The 16,579-nt window shown below is 45.4% G+C and overlaps 1 protein-coding gene across 3 annotated transcripts; it reads left to right on the top strand.

Moving 5' to 3' along the window:
- Positions 1-4,003: 4,003 nt before the first annotated feature.
- csnk2a1 (casein kinase 2, alpha 1 polypeptide) lies at positions 4,004-14,398 on the top strand. Of its 3 annotated transcripts, none has more exons than XM_023815687.2 (13): positions 4,004-4,140; positions 6,739-6,879; positions 8,432-8,543; positions 8,699-8,800; positions 8,900-8,950; positions 9,036-9,095; positions 9,473-9,556; positions 9,834-9,944; positions 10,042-10,143; positions 10,813-10,913; positions 11,034-11,182; positions 13,048-13,134; positions 13,239-14,398. In XM_023815687.2, the coding sequence occupies exons 2-13, from the start codon at positions 6,779-6,781 to the stop codon at positions 13,352-13,354; spliced, it is 1,176 nt and encodes a 391-aa protein (XP_023671455.1). In that variant the 5' UTR covers positions 4,004-4,140; positions 6,739-6,778; the 3' UTR covers positions 13,355-14,398. The 3 variants fall into 3 exon arrangements, with proteins under 3 accessions (XP_023671455.1, XP_023671474.1, XP_023671465.1); XM_023815706.2 differs by having other exon boundaries at positions 9,039-9,095; XM_023815697.2 differs by lacking the exon at positions 4,004-4,140 and adding an exon at positions 4,453-4,665.
- The last annotated feature ends 2,181 nt before the right edge of the window (positions 14,399-16,579 follow it).

Consider the following 16,579-nt stretch of genomic DNA (forward strand, 5'->3'; position numbering starts at 1 on the left):
TAGAGGTAGCTGATACTGCCTGCGGTCGTCTGATCAAGGCAATGTCACATTGGACAAGTAGCCTGTGAAAGTGGATTGATGGATGGTTATCGTATCAAAAACAAGCACAGTCAGGAAAGAAAAGAATGCAGGGCAATGAAGACAGTAAAAATAAACCTAGCTACTTAAGTACTTTAAGTGCGATAAGTTATAAAAAGTATATTTGCAAAGATTAAAACAGCTATAAAGTTACAAAGATTATCCCCAGCAGGATTAACTGCACTGAAACACGGGGGAGCCTGTATTATTTCTGGCCATATATAATCATCTATTACACATATTTTGACGGTTTGATAACATTCTTAGCATATAAATAAATGTTAAATTTATGTTGATGTTACATTCTATTTCTCTCCACTGCAAGAAGCTATTTCATTATACGACAGTCTAGGTCTATAAAAACATTACTATTGTAACAGACACAGTATTTGGAAAAAGGCAGCAGAGATGAAATCAGCCAAACGCAGCACAAATAGTAAGTGAAGTTTGAAAACAAGTTCTGCTGGACTTTAAGTGAGGTCTGCCCCCACCCCCCCACCCCCAACCAGTCATATGACCACTATCACCAGGAAAAATGAAGTGCGGGGTTGCAGAGAGGCTCTGGATTAGGTCGAGACGCAGAACTGTCAGACTGATGAGCTGACGGAAAGGCCGAGATGGGAAAACAGCAAACCTACATCCACCGCTTGCCCTATTCTTTAAAAGTTTCCAGCAGAAGGTCTCGCATATGTTTTAATGAAGAATGGCACACGCCATCTGTAGATACACTGATGAGGCGAGCGCCAGCCCCCGTTGACCGAAAAAATCTGCCCTGCTGCTAAGTTACGGATCACAGCGGGAGAATCCATGCCAGGCAGCAATAATTAGGGTTTGAGTTTGGACCCGCAGAAGGCCGAGAGGTAACACTACGAAAGGCACTCACGCACAGCACGCTAGTGCGACTCGCACGATTCCACGCACACCTTCACACCTCCTCCCTCGCAGACCCCAGACACCCGCCTCGCTGATGCCAAACACGTGCGTCAGAGTGGAACCGGTCGGGACGGAAGCACGGCTCGTCTGTTCTGGGGGCTGGGGAGGGACCCCCCTCCATTCGCCCACGCACGGCGGCGGTGCAATCAGAGCGTGGCTGCTGCGTGTAGGCCTCCCGATGGGAACATAACCCCAGCGCTGGCACGCTACGTAATGGGCCCAAAGCTTCATTCAGAAGAATCCAGAAGGAAGGCAGTTTGAAATGGATTAAAAAGCTGCAGGAGAACAATGTGTTCTGCTGACTCCAGACAGAGATTTCAGGCTTACTGATTACTTCCAGAATGTTATGACGCTGGAAATGCACCATTCCCAATTTACCATAACCCTTTCCTAGCCAACCTAATTTATGATGTGTGTGCAGTCTGTTCTCCTGTTTAGCTTTATTGCATGATAAAAAGCCAGCTTAGCCTTTGCTTAGGAAGACAGAAGTCACTATATATATTTTGCAAGGATGATTATGAATCCTTCAGCTTCAGCTTCAGCCATTGGCTCGTGCTCGTGGCACATTTCTGTAACTGGTCAGTTCAGAGAGACTCTACCAAAATGAATATGCTGTGTTTCATATCTTCTTGGTCATCTTTTTGTTTTAGTTCACCGTGCTGCTATTATGATACAATTTTAACCCAATGAACACAGAAGGACTGCATCAGCAAACATTACTCATATTACTGCACATGAGTTAGGTGAGTTATCGTGTTGGTTAATCACATTCCCCGGTTTTCCTCATAAAGCCTTAACGGGAATTCAGCAGCGGAGTCCAGCTTTAACACAAAATGACACAAAATCTCAGAAGTACAGCACCCCTCACCTCATCGAAAGTACACTGCATTTTACAAGCTACACAGAGAAGAGCGCCCCCTACTGACCATCAATACCACCAAGCAGCAACTTTCAATTCCCCCCAGAGGGCCCCAGCTAAGCTCAGTCCAGGCCCAGCCTTCCTCAGCATCAGGCGTTTGGCAGGCAGGATGGCTTGGCTGCCAACATTCCAGCCACGCTGCGGTCCTCCGTGATTTCAGCGACTAATGTGAGTTGACTCACTGTGACATTTCTTCCATGTGATCTCGTAACGTGAGGTACAAGGAAACACACGCACATTCCTGCGATCCTTTACAAAGCTGCCACCAGATGATGGAGTTTTTCCCAACGGCCTGCCAACCAGTTGGCCGAGAGACGGGCAGTGGGTTGAAGGGGTACATTAGCTCCTCATCTCACACAGCAGCTGCTGCGCATGGTCAGCAGGGGGCAGTCTTACGCCACAGCGCCACCACTGATTCATGAAGAATGACAGTGACTTCATCCAATACGCAACAGCCGTGTGATGAGGAATGACTCCTGAATGTGTTTAGGCGACACTTTAATGTATACTAAGCTCTGCTGGGATTTAAGCAGTCATTTTAACTTCTGCCAACTGGAATAGCAGACACATAAACAAACAAAAAACATGAAAGCAATTCGGATGCTAGCAGGCAGCTTATGGCCCAGAAAGTGTTTTGTCATATAATGTGGCTCTGCTTTTGGGCTGAGCCACTAAGTCAATTCTGGCTGTGTTTTTTTTTTTTACAGTGTGAAGAGGGCAATGAATTCATTGGGAAATGCAGGTATCTCAGAAGGACATGGATTCCATGACAGATTCAGCAGGCTCAGCACTTTACAGAGGCCCTTGAAAATGTAAAAATTACAAAATTATGTAATTAAAATTATGTAAGTGGGGCGGGGGGGCAAAATGACATTATGTCTAGCTACTCCCCTGGAGAAATGACATGGTCACATTCACACAGAGGTGTTAAGGGCACTTAGTTCCCTGACTGCTGCCTGAACCTATCCTCATGTTCCATGTCTGGAGTAGATTCTGCATATATATTTCTCTGAAAGATGTCAGCTACACAGGGAAGGTGTGCCTAAAGTGTTGCCTTTGGCCAGCCTGCAGTGAGCTGCCCCCCCCCCCCCCCGCCCCGTTACACGTGAAGCCTGCATCATCCACGTGGAGGGAGATGTTCCCTGGAGTGCCACGATGTAAAGAATGCCGTGCAGTTACACTTCAGAGGGACCATCAGTATCACCACAGAGCTGGTCACTTCAGATACAGGCAACTGACCTCAGTGCAACCTATAGGTGTTCAGAGCTCCCTTGGGCTACGCGATTATTTTGGAGGATCGGTCCTCCTGTTGCCCCAAAGTAAGCCCCAACCCCAAGCTCTGGACAGGATGCACATCAGACATGGTTATTGGTCACTGACCAAATCCCAGAGTGTCTGTCTTCACTCCAAAAAATGTCCCTAATTTTCCATGACTGAAAAACATGTGTGTGTCAAGAACTCTGGCATCCAAGGGCCTCTGAGGTAAAGTGAGGCTTGGGGACTGAGGGTTATTTCATATGATGCTCAGGTGTTGATAAGACTTCATAAGACGCTAGATACTAGACATGCCTGTGACCTGCTTACTTGGGCAGGGCAGGTCACTGCACCTGAAGCAGTTGTGCCAGAGCTTCAGCTTGTATTATCCAGGACAGCTGCATGTCTTATTTATTTATATATTTCTTTTAATTGCACACCATACTTCATTCCTCTAGGGGAACATTATATTTCAGCATAAAATTTTACACAATGCTGCATTGTTGCAACATTCTAGCTGCAGTGAAGTACAGTATATCTGAGTGATTGTGACTGTTTAGCATCCTGTTATACTAATGGGTAATTAAGTGTTTTTGAAGTGGTATTAAAATCTTAAAATGCAAAGAGACATGTATGTTAATTATACATGAAAGTGCATTACAAGATAGTCGCCCTAAACAGTCCCATATCTATATTTCTCTAGTCTTTGGTTAATTTGCTATTGAAGAGAACGTAATACCATTCTGCAGAGTTTGAACACAGCACTTTAATACCTTCACCGACTCCACCGACCCCACCTACCCATCCTGCCTGCCTGGCCCACTCTCTCCGGCTGCAAGAGAAGGCGCCCCCCAGAGGAATGGAGGGCGCTCTTTCTTTTATCGCAATACCGTTCGCCGTATTTCAGCGTCTGCTGCATAGGACCCGCCATATTGTCAGCCAGGAGACGCTGGGAGGTAATATAATATACATACACTATATTATATCGTATTATTTTTTCCCCGTGTAAATGCACGCTTGTTTTTCGTAAAGTATGACCTATATTTATTCGTTATTATAGCTGTTAATAATAGTTCGTGCGTTTTTCTCTCCTTGAGGGAGTTATTGCCGGACTTCTTTCTCCTTTCCCTTGGCTATATCCATCTCCAGCTTGTTACGTTTAAAACCACAGTGAGGACAAAAAGCTACTGGAAATAGATCCGCACAGTTACACGGCCCGGCTTGGCGGCGTCGGGTTTAAACCAGTCTCTCCTTGTAGCAAACGGGCTTTCCGAGGTTCGGTCCAGCAGCGCTCGCCGTGTTAGACGCCGAAGCCCTCACTCCGTTGTCCAGCCTGCCCCTCAATGAATGGCTGCTTAGCCGCCGATACGGCGGTGTAGGGGTGGACCCGGCCTGGTGGGGATGTGCCGACAGCGGAGATAAACTACCGCAGCCTTGCTATGTGTGGAGGAAGCCATGCGGACCTTTTGCGGCTGACTCCGGTGGGCGCAAACCATTAACGTTAGCCAGCCAGCCGGCGTGCTTCAGGTGGTAACCTGTGTTAGCTGGCCGGCTAGCCGTCTCAGCCGGGTCCCTCAGGTACTTTATTGGGATAATGTGTGTTAGCTGGCCGGCTAACCGTCTTAGCCGGGGTCCCTCAGGTACTTCATTGGGGTAACGTGTGTTAGCCGGCAGGCTAGCCGTCCCAGTCGGCGTCCATCAGGTACTTCTTTGGGGTAACGTGTGTTAGCTGGCCAGCTAGCCGTCTCAGCCGGGTCCCTCAGGTACTTCATTGGGGTAACGTTTGTTAGCCGGCCGGCCAGCCGTGGTCCCTCAGGTACTTCATTGGGGTAACGTGTGTTAGCCGACCGGCTTGCTTAAGGTACCATGTGAACTGTATCTCCATCTGCAGGCGGACAGTGGTTCTCCTGCTACAGGTACCAACTAGACATTTTTCTTGCAGAACTAGCCTGCTAGGCATATTGTTAGTGTGAGAAGCTACTGTAGGGGCTCCTACCTTTTAGGCAGAATTCATCCTCCCTTACCTTTGCTCATGCGTGCAGGGTGTGGTGTTGACGCATGCTCAAGCGGGGACGCGGGTTCTTTTTGGGTGTTTAGGCACGCCGAAATAAACCCACTTGTTTTTTGGCGCTCTGCTTGTGTTGACTGCATCTTTCCCCTTTTTGGAGCACCGTAGCTCGACACTTCACAGTGCTGTTTCTGACCAGCGCAGACTTACTCAGTCGCTGAATTAGCAAGCAAGCTCGTCCCCTATAACTTGGCGTTGGGAAAGCCTCTGAGGTGCAAACCAAGTATGGTTATAATCACCTGATCAGTTTATACAGGCGGCCTCTGCATATCACACTCTGCCGAATAGCTTTTGAGATGTTCTGATTAGGATATACACATGGATAAAACATCTACTCGGTGCCTAATTGTAGTGCCTGTGTTTGGCTCTTTGACTTAGGGCTCTACCCATGATCATAAAGTTGTCAGTTGAAATCCTGTGTCTGACTCACTGATGTCATTATAGGACCTTTGAGTGAGACCCTTAAACTCATTTGCTCCATAGACAGTCAGACTTTGATTTCTGGTCCTTGCTTCTATGTGGCTTTGGACAAAAGTGCCTATAAAGTAAATATTATTTTTTTGTGTGTGTTATTCTTAATGATACACCTATACCTGTTTGTGTGAAGCATCGTTAATAAGAGCATAGGTTTGTCAGGGACTTGTTCCTTTGTTAATTAACCTGTGTTATTTTATTCACAGCAGTTAAAGTAAATATAATGTTTGTGATTTGAAGATGCTGAGGAATTACACCTGAAATGGTGGTGGAGAGGCATGATAAAGTACTCTTAGCAATGTCTCGGTGCTGTTGTGGTGCAATCTTTTGCATGAGGCAGGAATGAAATTCCAGGGAGCATGTTGTTTTTCTACATGTACATTTTTGTCTACCTCAAAGACCACCACATATTCTGTCTTGTATATATGACATCTTTTGAAAGCCCACCTGTGCATTGGGAACAATGCGGCTGTGTAGTTGTTTCAAATCCTGTTGAAGCTGCTTTATTTGAGGCTAGTTCCCTATTCATTGTACCACTTTTACCTTTTATGTAAACTACAAGAATGATGGTTCCAGGAAATAAGCTGAATTGTAAGGAATTGAAAGTACAGAAATCAAAAGTGGCAGGTGGATTATGGGACCTGGAATGGAGGTGCGCCGTTGCTTCTCCTTTCGTCTGCGGTGGGTTGTGTCAGCTGTGCTGTCGCTTTCATACGCTGGCCTCATGAATGGAGGGTCTTGCACAGCTTGTGAGAGCAAGCCACCTCGCTTTACAGAGCGTGCTCTGTTTTGGTGCTGAGGTTTGAAACGCAACTGGGATACTTGTATATTCAGGTGTGTCTGTTGCTCTAGTTGCTTTCTTAGAAAGCTGAAAAATATTGAATTATTCAATGGCTTTGTGTATAAAGGAACTAGCTACTTTATTTTCTGATGCAGTCATCATGTCAGATTTAATCTGAAGGCCATGAGCTGGCTAACAGGAAGCTTTACCTCCTGCTCCCTTCTCTTACAGGTGATCCAGAGAACAGCGCCCTCACCTCCTCGTCCAGAATATGTCCGGCCCGGTTCCCAGCCGATCCAGAGTTTACCCTGATGTGAACACGCAGAGGCCCCGGGAGTACTGGGACTACGAGTCACATGTTGTCGAGTGGGGGTGAGTCTCATTGCGGCATCTTCGGAGTGCACCCATCTCTACGGTGTGTGATTAGGGGCTCAAGTTGAAATTGGTTGCGCATGGATGCCATCCCCCCAGTGGGGGAAAAATGACAAAAACCATCCCCTCAAAAGATTTGACTCCATCATCTCTCTTGAAATATTTTGACATCTTGACTGCGGGTGGCTCATTTGCTCCGAAGCCAGAGGCAGGCTTCCTGTTTGGGCACTCTGCTGTTCCGTTTTGCTGTGCGGTGGCACGTTGCTCTGCAGGTTTAGACTCTGTATCTGAAAGTGGAAGGTTGCTGGTTCAAATCCCATAGCTAGCAGAGTGGTGTCATTGTTGAGGCTGATTTTATACTCCATAGAATCTACGGTGTCTTTAGCCACGTGGCCACGGGTCCAACACCATAGCCTGATCCCTGTAGTAACATTTCAGGGGAGGTGCACGTCAGGCTACGGTGTAGGCTATGTGGCTATGCTATACCGGTGGTGTGGATTCTGCACAGAAGTATAGATCTGTCTTTAAGCCCTTGAGCAAGGCTCTTAACACCGATTGGTGCAGAGATGATGTCTGACCCTGCTTTCTTGTTTGGTTTTGTGTGTTGCTTTGAATAAAAGCACCTGTTTAATAAATATGTGAGTGAAACCACGGTTAATTAAGTTTAGTTTGTACATACAAGTAGTTTGAAAGTGAAATTGATATCAAGAGGATGCATTTGCTATGTGTCCTCTGCTCTCACTGACATGGTATTGGCTGCAGAATTGATTTATTGGTTTGTGAGATGTCTATTGGGTAATGTAGCTGGTTCATTCAAAATTCTTATATTGTACCTTTTTAAGAAGTGGCTTGGACTGTTTGAATTATTAGGAAATGTCCTTTTTGCTGTATCAGGGTTTCTGCTTAAAGCCTTCATTATCACATTGAATTTTTTAATTGCTGCTTTATTTTTTTCGATTGACTATTTTTGTTCATGATGGTGTTTTCTGAAAGGGCACCACCTGCTGTAATGGCTAAGGTTACTCATTAGAGGTTCATTGGGTCTGATTTGCCAGATGGCCAGAGGGTGGTTTTGATGCTGCACTTGCATGGTACTCAACCCAAAAGTCTTCAGGAAAGGTCCTGCCGCCTTAATCAATGCGAAACTCTTAGCTGTGCATGCATGTGCTGATAACCTCTGAGTATAAACCAAATGTGCCTGTCACAGCTAAGCAGTCCTGTGTAGGTGATTGTCTATTTTGAGAGGGATGTGTATTTCTTTTTGTGTAGTGTGACATGGTGCTCTATGTTAAAGCACCACTGTTTGCCTTTACAGTACTGTGGGGAAACTGTAAATGTCCTCTGATTATTCCAAATAGTTAATATTCAGTAGTTTTGAGGTTTATTTTCATAAAAATGCTCCATGTTTTTCTTAACGCCTAAACTTGGTAGCGTATTTGTAAGTGGTTTTAACTGACCTCTCGCTGCTTTCGCCATTTTTCTGTTTCACACATGCTGTCCCTCGTGTATTTGCTGGTGTCGCAGCTTTATCCGAAATATTTTTGTTCCTCAGAAACCAAGATGATTATCAGCTCGTGCGAAAGCTGGGCAGAGGGAAATACAGTGAAGTCTTTGAAGCCATAAACATCACGAACAATGAAAAAGTTGTTGTCAAAATATTGAAGGTATTCCCCACCCCCCCTTTCATTCTTCAGTTTTGCATGAACGGTCTTGAAATGGCAGCATTGCATTTGTGGCTGTATCTAGCTGTGTTCTTTATCTATGCAAAATCATTAATCTTGTACTTTCCCCACCAAACAAATGAAATGATTGTCTACAGCCAGTAAAGAAGAAGAAAATCAAAAGAGAAATTAAGATTCTAGAAAACCTAAGAGGCGGACCCAACGTAATCACACTTCTAGATATTGTCAAAGATCCTGTGGTGAGTTGATTTATTATATTTAAAAATTCTAAGCTCTTCCTGTTAAACTCAGAATTCAGAATAAAATGACGCTTTTTTTTTTTTCTTTCTGTTCGTCAGTCACGGACGCCAGCACTTGTTTTTGAACATGTAAACAACACAGATTTCAAGGTGAGAAAACTGGCCGGGAAAAGCTTGTTCTTGCCCTTACACCCCTGATGTGGTGCTAAATGTTAGCCTTTCGCCCTCCCTGCAGCAGCTGTATCAGACGCTATCGGACTACGACATTCGCTTCTACATGTATGAAATCCTAAAGGTGAGGCGATCTGCTTGCGATTGCTGTGTTTCTCATGGGAGATGCTCTTAGATGCCCTGGGCTGGGAGTGCTACAGTGGGGGGAGGGGGCTTCAGGGAGTCCCGATTCCTTGTTGCCATTTCGAGGTGCCCAGTAACCAGTAAGGTTGTTGTCCTTTCCTGTGTTAATGGTATCAGCTCTCCAGCAATGTCAGCCTTTGGGTGTCTTTGTACCGCATGTATTTCAATTGACGCGTTAATGCTTAGTATGTCTCCGTGCTTCAGTATCATGGCTGTGCAGTTAGCATTTACGTCATCTGTTTGTCGCTAATATGTAGTCGTTACCTGCTTCTCGCAGCACCATTCATGTCTTGCCTTTTTCCCGTTTCGTTCACCTAGGCCTTGGACTACTGTCACAGTATGGGCATCATGCACAGGGATGTCAAACCTCACAACGTGATGATCGACCACGAACACAGAAAGGTATCGAATGCACATGCTCATCCTGCGTGTTGCTTCTGTTGTAGTGAGGTTTATAAGTTGTGCTTTTGATGATCTTCTAGTAGGATGCTGCTACATTTATTAATTTGCTGGTTGTGTTGGGTCTGAAGTCTTATCTAGTGTGTGGTGCCATCTGTATTGGGCAAATGATGCAAAAAGGTATATGCTTAATATATGCACTGTTACCGTATAACATGTCTCCCCATGTGACTGCTGGCCAATGCTTGCTCAGGTCGGTTAACTGCTGATGTGTCTGCAGCTTCGCCTTATAGACTGGGGCCTGGCCGAGTTCTACCACCCCAACCAGGAATATAATGTCCGTGTGGCTTCCCGGTACTTCAAGGGCCCCGAGCTGCTGGTGGACTATCAGGTAGGGCCTCGGCGAGATGCTCCTTGTTGCTCTTGCGTTACTGATCAAAATGAGTATTTCTTGTCATCATCACTGTCGTGGCCGTCGCCTGTTTCAGATGTATGACTACAGTTTGGACATGTGGAGTTTGGGCTGTATGCTGGCCAGCATGATCTTCAGGAAAGAGCCCTTCTTTCACGGACACGACAACTACGACCAGGTCTGGGCAGGCTTTTGCACATTTGAAAGTAGTGATGCCATTTGGTCACAAACCCATTGTCTTTTGCTAAAAGTACGACTGCTGCTCTCCTAAATGTTCTTGCGGGATTCTTAGTTACGGGGTTTTAAAGAACTTTCGGCATGGACAACATCAGTCTGTGGGAAGTTCATACCAGTGTTCCCCAGTTCCTGGAGGTCTAGTCAGCAACACAGTTTGTGGATTTCCCTGCTGAAATGCACCTTATTTAGCTAATCACCTAATTACCAGGTTTAGTAGATGTGTTTGAGCAGGGAAATGTGCAACCCGTGTTGTACACTGGCCCTCCAGGACCGAAATTGGGGAACCCTGGTATATACAAAGTTTTAGCTATTAAATGTCTTGTATAGATGCTACAGGCGCAGGGCAGGGAACAACACAGGATGGGGTGGCAACCCATCACACGCCACAGTCACATACCATCCAGTCACACAGGCCTGTACACCTATGGGCGATTTGGTAACGCCAACTAACCTCAGCATGTTTTTGGACTGTGGGGGGGGACCGGAGTGCTCTGAGGAAACACATGGGACCACGGGGGAGCATTGAACAAAGGTCCCAGAGGTGTGAGGCAACAATACTAAACACCGTGCCGCCCCTTAGATGCTAACATTATCATTTTAATATTTACAGCTTGTGCGGATCGCTAAGGTCCTGGGTACAGAAGACTTGTATGACTACATTGACAAGTATAACATCGAACTAGACCCACGTTTCAATGATATCTTGGGCAGGTGCGTATCTCTGCAGTCCAGTCAAAATGCTTGTCAATGCTTGTTAATGTTATAGGACAGGAATATTTGATGAATTGATGGATTGTTACTCTTCTTCTCTCGCACCTACACTGTCCTCAGACACTCTCGCAAGAGGTGGGAGCGCTTCGTCCACAGTGAGAACCAGCACCTGGTCAGCACAGAGGCCCTGGACTTCCTGGACAAGCTGCTACGATATGACCACCAGGCCCGGCTCACTGCCCGGGAGGCCATGGAGCACCCCTACTTCTGTGAGTGCCCGTAACTCTGTTCACCCTAACCCTGCTTCTGTGAGTGCCCGTAACTCGGTTCACCCTAACCTGCTTCTGTGAGTGCCCGTAACTCGGTTCACCCTAACCTGCTTCTGTGACTGCCCGTAACTCGGTTTACCCTACCCCTACTTCTGTGAGTGCCCATAATTCGTTCACCCTAACCCTGCTTCTGTGAGTGCCCGTAACTCTGTTCACCCTAACCCTGCTTCTGTGAGTGCCCGTAACTCGGTTCACCCTACCCCTGCTTCTGTGAGTGCCCCTAACTCGGTTCACCCTACCCCTACTTCTGTGAGTGCCCGTAACTGTTCACCCTACCACTACTTCTGTGAGTGCCCCTAACTCGGTTCACCCTAACCTTGCTTCTGTGAGTGCCCCTAACTCGGTTCACCCTAACCCTGCTTCTGTGAGTGCCCCTAACTCGTTCACCCTAACCCTGCTTCTGTGAGTGCCCCTAACCCGTTCACCCTAACCCTGCTTCTGTGAGTGCCCCTAACCCGTTCACCCTAACCCTGCTTCTGTGAGTGCCCCTAACCCGTTCACCCTAACCCTGCTTCTGTGAGTGCCCCTAACCCGTTCACCCTACCCCTACTTCTGTGAGTGCCCCTAACTCGGTTCACCCTAACCTTGCTTCTGTGAGTGCCCCTAACTCGTTCACCCTAACCTTGCTTCTGTGAGTGCCCCTAACTCGGTTCACCCTAACCCTGCTTCTGTGAGTGCCCCTAACTCGTTCACCCTAACCCTGCTTCTGTGAGTGCCCCTAACCCGTTCACCCTAACCCTGCTTCTGTGAGTGCCCCTAACTCGTTCACCCTAACCCTGCTTCTGTGAGTGCCCCTAACCCGTTCACCCTAACCCTGCTTCTGTGAGTGCTCCTAACTCAGTTCACCCTAACCCTGCTTCTGTGAGTGCCCCTAACTCGTTCACCCTACCCTCAGTTCACCCGAACCCTGCTTCTGTGAGTGTCCCTGACTGAGACAGACACAGCTTCACACATTATGTTCCAGACACGGGTGCACCTATTTCTGTATTTTTATTTCCTTCCCGTGAATACTGTGCACTCCTGTATTTTTAGCATGGCTTCTTGTGCTTAAATGTGCTTCTGCACCATTCTAAGTATAGAAGGAAATTCTAGAAGCGGCCCCACACTCTGAGGCCCCTCTTGCAGTGGCGCTTTCAGCTTTATCATCAATAGGTGGCGCTGATTGACTTTAGATTTTGTGTTGCAGAACATTTTCTATGTTTATCATCTTGTGGTAGTTAAATTACCTCAATAAATCTTTGTAAACAAAAATTTTTATGTGCAAAGGAGGCCATAAGAGGGGTGATGTTTACCAGGGTAAAACTGTGCCATGTTCAATGTGAAATGTGGTTTGGATAAAAAAGATAAGGCATGTTCATGTGATAAAATGATCTTGTCTTAAACAAGGGTCTTGAATTTCACTTCTTCAGTTCAGTTTCACTATGCTGATTAAACTTTCTAAGAACGTTGTTAAAAACAAGATATCTGCATCCGTAAAACCCATCAGGAAAGAGGACTGATGAAACACTCAGACCCGTAGGAAAGTAAAGAAAGAGACGACAAAATAGTTCAGCTGGTTTGGTTGCATATCGGTTTACGAGATGATAGTCTCTTACAAATCTCCAGCAGAAGCGCTTCGTGGCTCAGTGACTAGTTTCATCTGACAGGAAATCGATGCCACACAGTGAAAGCATGTTGCGGTGTGTATTTTGTAGCATCAGCGTAGCGGTGTTTGGCCGTGTCGTATTTCCTGTGCCCGCGCCACATCCTCGGCTCTGTTGGGTGCCGTGAGTGATCAGGTTGCTCGGTTTTCCCCGCGCTGACAGACCCCATCATGAAAGACCAGGCGAGGATGGGATCTGCAGTGGGGGCAGCCGCCAACACCCCGGTCAGCTCCTCCAGCATGATGGCAGGTATGTCGGGTCACATCACTCCTCGCCTGTGTTCTCTCTGTGTTAGCTGGACGTTGGTCTGGGTCATTTAACCAATCGCTCCACCTCCCATTTCTCTCCTGCAGGTGTCACGTCAATGGTAGCTTCTCAGCCGCTGGCAAACATCGCGGGGTCCCCAGTCATCTCCTCTCCGAATGCCCTTGGGCCTCAGGTTCCCGCTGCAGCCGGGACCCAAACCTGAACTTACCTCCCTTACACGTACACGGACACATCTACACATATACATACGTACACACACACGTGAGGGGGCCGGCGGGGTACAGCGGCCTGCATTGGTGTTACTTTAATTATAAAAGACACGCGTGTGCAAACACACACACACCCTTGTTTCTGTCTCGTTTGGTAGCTATGTGTGGGAATCTAGTGGCACTGCAGAGATATGTAGCTGCCGTCTTTCACGCTCAGTATCTGGACATGCAACAACAGGAAAAAGGACAATAAAATGTATTTTATATGTCCCTTAAGGACCTTCTTGCTTGAAGTGGTTGGGTAAAAATGTAAATGGTCAGGAGGGAAAAAGATCTTCCATTAATTTTTCCCCCTTTTAAAGAGTATTATTAAATTTGTTTTTAAGGACAGAAATGACAAAACTCAGTTTGTTTCACAGTAGAAGGTATAACACTTTCTGGTCAGGTTTACTGTTCAGTGCTTTGTCGAATAAGGTCAGTAGTTTTTATTTTATTTTCCCCTGGAGTTTTGTTTTATAATGCAGCCTTTTGACTAACAAGTATTTTTGATATCATGACCATTTCTTTGTAATTCATCTTTTTTCTGTTTGAGACTAGTGGGGATTTTTGTCCACACAGTTAAACACAAACATGTTGACATCTGGTTCCATGGTTGCATGTTATATATAAATTGCTGTAACACGCCAATTTATTAAACCAAAAAAAAGAACTTTAACAAAAAAGATTTACAGTGCACACTACTACTTTGGCCAGGTTACAGGCTACATTGCAGTTATGTCTTAATGTCATTGATTCACTGACATTTTTTTTGAGTAATATAAAACTTTTGTCTTGGTAAAACTTGTTCATTAATATATTGGTGTTTACAACAATGTTTAGAACAGCTTGAACGAATATATCTTGTCTTCCTATGACAAGCATGAGGATCTTCAAAATTCACTGTAAATTAAATCACAAAGTTTACTATAGGGACATTTTGTAGTTTTCCAATATTTTGTTTTATAAATCACTTTCATAAAAAGAATTGTTGAAACAAATGTCATCTGAATTTTTATCTTTATTTAAACATGACCTCCTCAGATGTTACTTTACCTCACTTGTACCTCACTCTGCTATATATATATATATATATTTTATTTTTCTTTACCATGATTGATTTGAGTCTATAGGGGCTGTAACTGCTTTTTTCTTATTTGTAATTGAGCATCTGTGCTATTGGCAGTAAAGGGTTTTTAATTGCTCGGTGTACATCAAGGTTTAGCTAACATTCATTGCATGAACTCACCTTGCAGGCTGCTTTTTAACATGTTTGGCTGGGCTCTGTTTGGGGGCTGATTTCTCTCTCCTAAGTGACGCCACGACAAATGTTTGTGCTTCTAAGATTGTATTGCAGCCGCCCGGTCTCTTTATGGAGGAAGGGTACAGCTGACGGTTCTGTTTGAGAAGAGAGACGTGTGGCAGTCAGGACCGACATCTGGTTCTGTCCCTTGTGGAGAAGCTCAGCTGGCAGCGAGACACCAGCTGGGTTTCAAATGGTTCTGGAAACAGTTTTCACACCACAGTAAAACTGACCCCAAAGTGGTCTGACCCACTTCCAGGTCCAGGATTGCAACAGTTTCACCGAAAATGCAGGATGGTACTACAAAAGTACCTAAGTACTAAGTACCTATGGGATCACATGAGCAAGCTTGTAGTAGGGTGTCTGCAGTGAGTCTGACTGGGCAAAAGATTTAGCTTTCAGGGATGATTGAGATGTATTGCTAGTTGTCATGAAAAAGGGCAGAAATCACATTTTGGAATAAATTCAATCGAAAGGTGAAACCTGAGAAATTAACAGTGCAGTTTTATAAAGCTCCCTACTTGATTGTGGGCAGGATGGAAATTCATTCTAATTATTTTTAGAATTAAATGATTAGTTATTGTTGACACACCACAATGAAATTTGTTCTCTGCATTTAACCCATATGTGCTATAGCAAGGGGCCGCTAATTCAGCGCCCGGGGAGCAGTGCTTGGGGGTGGTACCTTGCTTAGGGTACCTCAGTGGTGCCTTGCTGGTCAGGGATTCGAACCTGCAATCTTTCAATTATGAGTGCACTTCCTTAACCATTAAGCCACCACTTCCCACATACACAGAAAGCCTCCAGCTCACACAAGATGTGGTGGAATTCTCAGCCTGAGTCAGGCAGCTCCACCTACCCTTTTCCCAGATATCCCTCCGTGTCTGGAGTGTGGCCAAGACAACAGGGTATAGCGTTAAGGCTGTGGTGGAGTTTCCCAAACCATGGAGTAGAGAAGTCATTCATTCACCATTTACAGCTTCTGTACTTTATATGGGTTTCAAATCATAGTCATTTACTCTGGCAAAAGCTTCAGTGAAGTGTTGTTGTTTTAAGGAGGTGGTTTTTGCCATTTCCCTCCTCTGTCAGCACCAAATACTCAGACAACAGAAATGCGTTATGGAGATAGAGTGCTGGGTGGGGTTCTCAGATTCTACTGGATACACAGGACTGTCTAAAGATGAACTAAAAACACCTTGGGTACACAGAGTTGCAGCTGTAAAGCCAGTAAGACGCACATGGAGCAGTCTTAACCATTTCAACCTGAGGTGAGTGACCTTGGACATGAACCCAGGTTTTACAATAATCACTTAATAGCGCTACAGACTGCACAACATACATACCAGTAACAATAACGACACGAAAATATCTTGCTTGTAAATACAGCATCAAAATACTCAAAGGTTTTGAGTGTCAGGTCCCTGAGCATGACTGCAAAAAATATATAAAATCAACACAATTTTAGATTATTAACTCATCTGCTTATTAACTCAAAATGTTCCTCCAGACAGCCAATCATGGTATAAAGACATACAGAATCACTAACAGGGACAGGACGTTCACTTACTGTGCAGATAAACAGGTCTGTGACACGTCATGTGTGCAATATATATATATTTTTTATTGTGGTGTGACTGATGGTGCCAAATTTGCTGGTTCACACATCTCAGAATCAACTGCCCTCCATGGGACTTTCACACACTTACAGTGACTTGAGTTGACAGAGAACATCTAGTCGGCAGCATTTTTCTGTGGGTGAAAATACCTTGTTAGCGAGAGAGAGGTCAGAGGAGAACGGCCAGACCAGTAAGAGCTAAGAGGAAGGTCACAAGTACAACAGTGTACAAAAAGGCCACTCTGATCACAGCTCATCTAACCT

Source organism: Paramormyrops kingsleyae, chromosome 9 (genome assembly GCF_048594095.1).
Source record: "Paramormyrops kingsleyae isolate MSU_618 chromosome 9, PKINGS_0.4, whole genome shotgun sequence".
Taxonomy (NCBI): Eukaryota; Metazoa; Chordata; class Actinopteri; order Osteoglossiformes; family Mormyridae; genus Paramormyrops; species Paramormyrops kingsleyae.

Coding starts and splice junctions, on each gene's coding strand:
- csnk2a1 (XM_023815687.2), top strand. CDS start 6,779: ATGTCCGGCCCGGTTCCCAGCCGATCCAGAGTTTACCCTGATGTGAAC. Junction 8,801..8,899: donor ATATTGTCAAAGATCCTGTG/GTGAGTTGATTT, acceptor TCTGTTCGTCAG/TCACGGACGCCAGCACTTGT. Junction 8,951..9,035: donor TAAACAACACAGATTTCAAG/GTGAGAAAACTG, acceptor CCCTCCCTGCAG/CAGCTGTATCAGACGCTATC.